Source organism: Vitis riparia, chromosome 11, assembly GCF_004353265.1.
Source record: "Vitis riparia cultivar Riparia Gloire de Montpellier isolate 1030 chromosome 11, EGFV_Vit.rip_1.0, whole genome shotgun sequence".
Lineage (NCBI taxonomy): Eukaryota > Viridiplantae > Streptophyta > Magnoliopsida > Vitales > Vitaceae > Vitis > Vitis riparia.
The window spans coordinates 446,712-454,043 of record NC_048441.1 but is presented as its reverse complement, the minus strand read 5'-3'; the positions used below and the strand labels follow the sequence as shown (position 1 = coordinate 454,043).

The window sequence follows — 7,332 nt, the reverse complement described above, 5'->3', positions numbered from 1 at the left end:
TAACATGAAAAATAAACTCAACTCTTAGAGAGAGTTATAATATTCGCATGAAAAATTAAAATCTTTCAAAAAGAAATCAGTGCCAATTTAATTGTTAAAGTCTCCACGACAAGAAATAGGATGTTCTTGTCGGACATTCAAAATGAAGTTGCAAAATACCTAAAATATTGTGTCAATAATTCTTCTTGGATTTTGTACTTATGATTTGAACATCTTAATATTTAAGGATTGGAATTATTAACTAATTAAGAAAAAAAAAAGAGTCATGAAAGAATTATTCTCTGTAAATCACCTTGATCAAGGATGCAACTATAAGTACAAAGAATTCTCTAGGACTCATTCATGCAGATGTATGCAAACTGATTCATTTAAATTCTTTTAGTAAAAAAAAAATTATTAATGATTTTAATAGGAATACTTAGATGAAGAAAAAATTCCACTATTTAGTACTCTTAAGAAATTTAAAACACTTATTGAAAAAAAAAAAGTGACTACAATATAAAGATAATAGCATCCGATAAAGAAGGTAAATTAATTTATATCAAAATAATTTGAAAAATATTATAAAACTCATGAGATACTATATAGCAAATTGTTTTAATATATATATATATATATATATATCTTTCATGAGCGTGCAACTAGTACTACTTCAAAAGTTATTGATTCCTTTTTATGTTTTTATTTAAAGTCTCTTTTAAATTTAATGCATGATTCACCAGCAATAGGAATATCGTATCTCAAAGAGTGTACCACAACAATGGAAGTAGTTCAAAAATTATTACTACTCAAAATACATATAACCTTGCATATTATTTTAATATTAATGTTATAGTGGTTAGAGACATCATCATTCAACTTAAAATTGTATGAAATAGGATAATACATCTTATGTAAATAATGCCAAGCTTTAAATTCTCTTAGACTATGACTTTCAATATCACATATGAAGGAAGGAGGAAGGTGACATGTGTTTCTTTTATGACCCTTGAATGCGTCCCATTTTGGCTTAAATTTGAATAGAAATTAATATTGAGGTGTTATGTAAAGTTTTTTTTCTTTTTCATTAAAGGAAAATAAACATATACAACAACAAGACCTAAATAAATAAATAAAAAAAACAGATCATATTCAAATATTTTAAATCTATTAATTAAGATTACAGACAAAAATACAAATTAATGGAATCACAATGTCAGTGACTCATCTTTGTATTGGTCAAGATAAAATAAACTTTTTTATTTTTCATAGAAAATATTTCAAATTATCATGATATAATAAATTTAGAACTGGGAATTTTTAATTTAATTATAGTTTTTTTTTTTGAGAAAGAAAAAAAAATGGTGAGTTGGATGAGCAAGCCTTAAGCCCCTTATTGATAATGGTTGTGAAAAAAAAATGGATGACATATAATCCATTAACTACTAAAATTTAAATCCTTTATAATAAAATTATTTGGTGCCATGAGAAGAAACTTCTTTGCCTACTTTATACTCCATGATTTCTTTAATTAATCAAAACTCATCTTTCCCTATCCCCATAGGACTCTCCTTTTTATCTTCATCTAAACCCCATGAGGTATGAAGTTTCTTAACTAAGGGTTAGTTTATGGCATGGAATAGCATTTTTTTTATTTGTTTTTGTCTCGTCATCGTGGTTATCCAATCTCATTTACATCTTCTTTTAAACCAAAAAGAATTCAAAGTTCTAATTGAAAGGCAAAACAGTTGTAGTATTATGATATTGAAATATGATAGAAGAGAGTTTATCTCCAATGAATTTTATAATTATTGCAAAAGTCAAGGCATTCAATAATAGTTGGCAATTAGCTATAAACCTCAACAAAATGGTATAAGAAAAAAAAAAACAAAACCATTATGGAAATGACAAGAAGTATGTTGAAAGCCAAGTCATTTCCAAAAACCTTTTAGGCAGAAGTTATTACATGTACAGTGTTCTTGTTGAATAAGTGTCCTACTAAAACAATCTTTGGAAGAATGCCTAAGGAAGCCTAGAGTGGTCATAAGCCAGAAGTTTCCCTTTTGTGAGTTTTTAAGTGTTTTGCATATTCCCATATACCAATAAAGGTTACAAACTATATAATCCAGAATCAAGGAAGTTGATTGTGAGTAAAGATGTTCAATTCCTACAAAATGAGAGTTGGACATGAACTCAAAAACAAAGTGACAAAAAAGAAGTTTTCATTGAAGAAGACTTTGTTGAAGGTAATGAGCATCAGGAGGATTCTATAACATATATTTCTATTTCAAACACATTTTAAACTATTAGATTTTCTCCCAAACATTCTTATACTATGTCTACACATTTAAAAAATATGAAGTCATGAAAGATACCAAAATTACTAATGAAGTTAACTTTTGTCTATTTGGATATTATGACCTAATTTTGTATGAAGAAGCAACAAGTGATGAGAAGTGAATTCAAGCAATGAAGAAAGAAATTGAGAAGAACAATACATGGGAGCTAACTACTCTACTAGTGGGAAAGAAGCTTAAGTGTGTTAAATAGATTTATAAGATAAAATATAAACATAATGGTAAAGTTGTTTAGTTTAAGGTAAGATTGGTCACAAAAGGCTATAAATAGAAGTCAGGCATTGATTATTTTGATGTTTTTGCACCACTTGTTAGACTATATACCATTTGCATGATAATTGCACTTACAATTAAAAAAAAAAGGGAAAATTCACTAAATAAATATGAAGTTGGTTTTCTTAATGGTATACTTGAAGAAGAGGTTTTTCTTAAACAACCACTAGAATAGATTAAGGAAAAGAGAAACAAGTTTATAAACTCAAAAAAGTGTTATGTAGGTTAAAGTAGGCACTACGTGCTTGCTACACGTGAATTGATGCTTATTTATTACAACATGGCTTTCAAAAATGCCTTTTTCAGCACATACTTTACATCAAGTCAAATGTTAATGGTGATGTAATTGTTGTATGCTTTTATGTGGATGATTTATTTTTTACAGGAAATTGTCAACGGATGATTGAAGATTTCAGGGAGGCAATGACTTAATAATTGGAGATAACAAATTTGGGATTAATGTCCTATTTTATTGGAATTAAAATCCAATAAACAAATGATGGTATCTTTACCTCACAAAAAAAGTATGTGGTAAGCATTCTAAAGCAATTCAAGATGAAATTATAATAAGAAATTTGTACTCCCCTTGTAGAGGAATTAGAGATGAAAAAAATAAGACATTGGAGAATTAGTAAATCTCACATATTTCAATGGCATAATAGGAAGTCTTTAATTGTTATGTGACTATTAGACCAAATATTGCTTATGAAGTGGGAATTATCAATCAATTTATGGATAAATGATATTAGTCACAATTGCAAGCAACATAGCGAATTTTAAGGTATGTAAGTGGTGCTCATGATCATAGAATTTTCTACTCCTACTCAAAGAACTTCAATTTGGTGAGTTGCACGATAATAACTAAAGAGGTGATGTAGAGACTAGAAAGAGTACTAGTAGGTATTTTATTTTTTATTTTTAATCTTGGAATATGAGCATTCTCATGGTCATCAAAGAAACAACAAGTTATGGCATTATCAATTTGACTTTGCAGGATACTCAATGAATTGAAGTATGAACAAAAAAGTCCTACGAAGATTTTGTATAATGATAAGTTTGCTAATGCATTAACAAATAATCTAATGTTTCATTGTAAAAGCAAATACATAAGCGTCAAATTTCATTACATTAGAAACTCATGAAAAATGATGAGGTTGAACATTGAGTTTTGCAAATCAAAAGATTAAGTTGCAGATATTTTTACAAAGTCAATAAAAACATATGTACTTGAGAAGTTGTAGATGGTACTTGTATGATTAACTTTATAGCTTGACATAAGGGATACTATTGAAATTTTAATTCAACTTAAAATCAAATTAGAAGAATTTTAGAAATTTGAGAAACATTAGAAATTGTTATTTACTTAAGTTTCTTATGTTAATTGGAGTTTTGGTTTAATGTGAATTCGAGTCATAGTACAAGTACGGTTAATTTATTATTATGTTGAAAAAAATATAATAGAATGTAATAAAATATTATCAATACCCAAATGTGAATAAAAGGTTGATGGCCAATCCATCGGCAATAATGTTTGGTCGATCAAGCTTCCTTAGTTGATTGGTTGAGTAAGGCAAAAAGGCATGTTAATTTTAAGTCCTAATCCTACTCTAGGGTGTTTTGAAGAGAAAAAAAAAAAAAAAGAAAAGAAAGCTTTGAGATTAATTATTTAAGTAACTTAAACGTAATTGGACTAATAAAGTATGGATTAATATTAAATAAATAAATAAAAACCGAGTTCGACTGCCTATTTTGATTACTCCTTGTAAGTATGCCTTGACCTTTGACATTTCTAGGGTTTCTTCTCACGTCCAGTTAAAAAGGAGATCAATGCACTATTGCATTATATGTGTAAAATACTTCTTTCATCTATGTCTTGGGTGAAAGATATAAGAATTTAATTTTATGCCCTAATTTTGGGGTGGGGGTGAGGGGGTGGGGCGGGGTTTCTTTTCATTTTTGGTATAAATTACGTAGACCACTTTTAGTTTGCTTTAAATAAGATGGAAATATCATGATAGAAATTGAGTAGGTTTCCAATTACATTTTAAATTAAATTTGACATGACAAAAATTTGTCATAGAAATAATAATTAAAAAAAATGCAATCAAAGCACATAGGTTGGCTTTTAAGTGGATAAATTAATAGAATTATGGTCCAACTAAGAGAATTTGAATTTTGCCACATCAAAATTCCTACAACGGAGATTATACTAGAATTTGAACTTGAATAGATATTAGTTAGATTAAATTGGATTTATTTATAAAAAAAAATTAATTTAATATGTGGTAAGAAATCATTTTAATTTTGCGATGGTAAATTTTGGAATGTTATTTTTTCAATAATTCAAAGTGGGTAAATATATAGTATGAAATCAGCTTAATATTAATTGGATGCATATTAGTCAAGTCATTCCAAGATTGATTGATTGATTTCTAAGATTGATTGATTGATTGAATAGGTATATAACTAGAATGAGTATTTTATAATCGGAGTGTGAATATTCATAAGTTTTAAAATGCTGGGATGATGGGTGGGTAAGAATTAAAGTGAAGGAAAAGTCAAACCTAATTGGAGCATCACTAATCATGCACTTTATAAATTTGTTTCATTCGATATGTATAGCAATTATCCGATAAATAAAAGAGAATTAAGCAAATGAAATGATTTTAATCCAGCACACATTGTGTCAAACAGGACCCATCCAATTCATGCGAGGTCATAATTGTCCTTTGGTAATGAAGTGACATAACTTGTGAAGTAAGCGTAAAGAACCCCCTCCAATTCAGCTGTTGATTTCGGTGGTATTTAAGACCTCCCGCTGATATCGGTGGCATTAAAAGCCAACACATTCCTCACTTGACTTCTGCTTTAAATTTATCTATATCTCCGGATCTCCCTCCTAACACCAAAGGCCATCTTCGGCTTGAAAAAGTGGAAGCCAATCATGCCCTTCCCTAATCACAACAAACCAAAAAATTAAAACAAAAACAGTTTCACAATATTATCAAAAATAGTTACCAAAATTGTTTTTGGAAGTTCAAAAATAGAAAATTGGTATTAAAAACAGATATGAAGGGGATGCTTAGCTATCATTTCTAATATAGGGTATAACAAAGGACTAACTTTATGACTATACATAGCTGTCATGATACTTCCTACTCAAATCCCAAATCTCCTATTAATTATAAAGAGAATGAATTAATAATCCTGTCAATTAAGCCTTCAAAAAATCTTGTAGGTATTTTGGTGAAAGAACTGGTCAAATAAATAATGATAAAAATAGTATTTTAGTTATGAAAATCTAGTAAAGAGGATGGGTTGGAACCTTTGTCCCCACCAAAAAATGTGGCAATCATTATCGAACATGGGTGCCACCCCAGAGTTGAAACTTTATGCCTCTCACCCAACCACCCCACAAATTGTTTATTATATATACACAATGTTTTGGTCTGGTTCTAGTGCAATGACTCCTTACAACTCTCCCAATTATGAGTCCATGGCACTGTGTTCTTGTCATCTACCTCATCTTGATCACATCAAGCAGTGCTGTTGATGCAATCACCAAGCCGAGCAGCAGCAGCAGCAGCAGCTACCTGAGCCTTGCGAACCAGTTCTTGGCTCCCCACAATGCCGCCCGCACGGCGGTGGGAATGAGGAGGCTGGTGTGGGATTCCAAGCTGGCGCACTATGCAGAATGGTATGCGAACCAGAGGAGGAGGGACTGTGCCTTGAAGCACTCAAATGGGCAGTACGGAGAGAACATCTTCTGGGGTAGTGGCAGTGGGTGGACACCAGCTCAGGCTGTTGCAGCATGGGTTTCGGAGCGCAGGTGGTACGACTACGGGTCCAACGCCTGTGCTTATGGCCAAGAATGCGGACACTACACCCAGATTGTGTGGGGCTCAACACGGAGAGTTGGGTGTGCCAGGGTGAATTGTTATGGTGGTAAGGGTGTCTTCATGACTTGCAACTACGACCCTCCTGGGAATTACATTGGAGAGAGGCCTTACTGAGACATTTTACCTTATTTTATCATTTTTATGGTGGATGAGTCTGGTAATATGAACACTTTTGGGGGTCCTCTTTTTGTTTTTTTCCAGCTCTTTATAATCCTATATTAATTTATCTATTATTAGAGTCTAAACCTAAGGAAAGAATAAGAAAAATAAAAGGGCATACAAGAGAAAAAAAAGTCGCAACTGGTGCTACAAAAATGCTGCTACACATTGTAAGGATGGTTCAATGTTTTCACACCTAAGTTCCACTTATTGAGGATGATATTTCAATGTTGTCAAACAAGTAAATGGAAATGGGTTATGTTGATTTTTCTTAGAGATCATCCACATCCTCATAATAGTCTAACTGGTTGTTACTTTTTCACTAAATTTATGGCGTAATTTGAGATGCCGACTGATCATTTGTCTTTTTGTTTTTGTTTTTGAGTGTAGGAAAAGAATTCTAAATTAACTTAACCTCGTTCTCACAACTCCTTTTCTTATCTTGAGTCTCACCCCATTTATCAGGAAGCAATTTAAACAAATATATTACAAAAATTGTGGTTGAAATTGGGATCTGGACCCTGAAGCATATGTAAGACGTGGAGCTGCTGCTCCTCACTCAAGTCAAGAATTAAAAATAAAAAAAAATGCAAGCTTCTGCATATATACATCAAGCAGTGCAGTGGTCAAGGAGAGAATAAGGCTACAATCAAGGGAAAATATCA

At 31.1% G+C, this 7,332-nt stretch overlaps 1 protein-coding gene across 1 annotated transcript; it reads left to right on the top strand.

The window, feature by feature from the left end:
* The first annotated feature begins 6,085 nt into the window (after positions 1–6,085).
* On the top strand, positions 6,086–6,941 carry LOC117924659 (pathogenesis-related protein PR-1-like). The gene has a single exon (XM_034843358.1). The coding sequence runs from the start codon at positions 6,098–6,100 to the stop codon at positions 6,620–6,622; it is 525 nt and encodes a 174-aa protein (XP_034699249.1). The 5' UTR covers positions 6,086–6,097; the 3' UTR covers positions 6,623–6,941.
* Positions 6,942–7,332: the final 391 nt, after the last annotated feature.

Excerpts from the sequence above, each read along its gene's own strand:
- LOC117924659 (XM_034843358.1), top strand. The coding sequence starts at position 6,098 with ATGAGTCCATGGCACTGTGTTCTTGTCATCTACCTCATCTTGATCACA.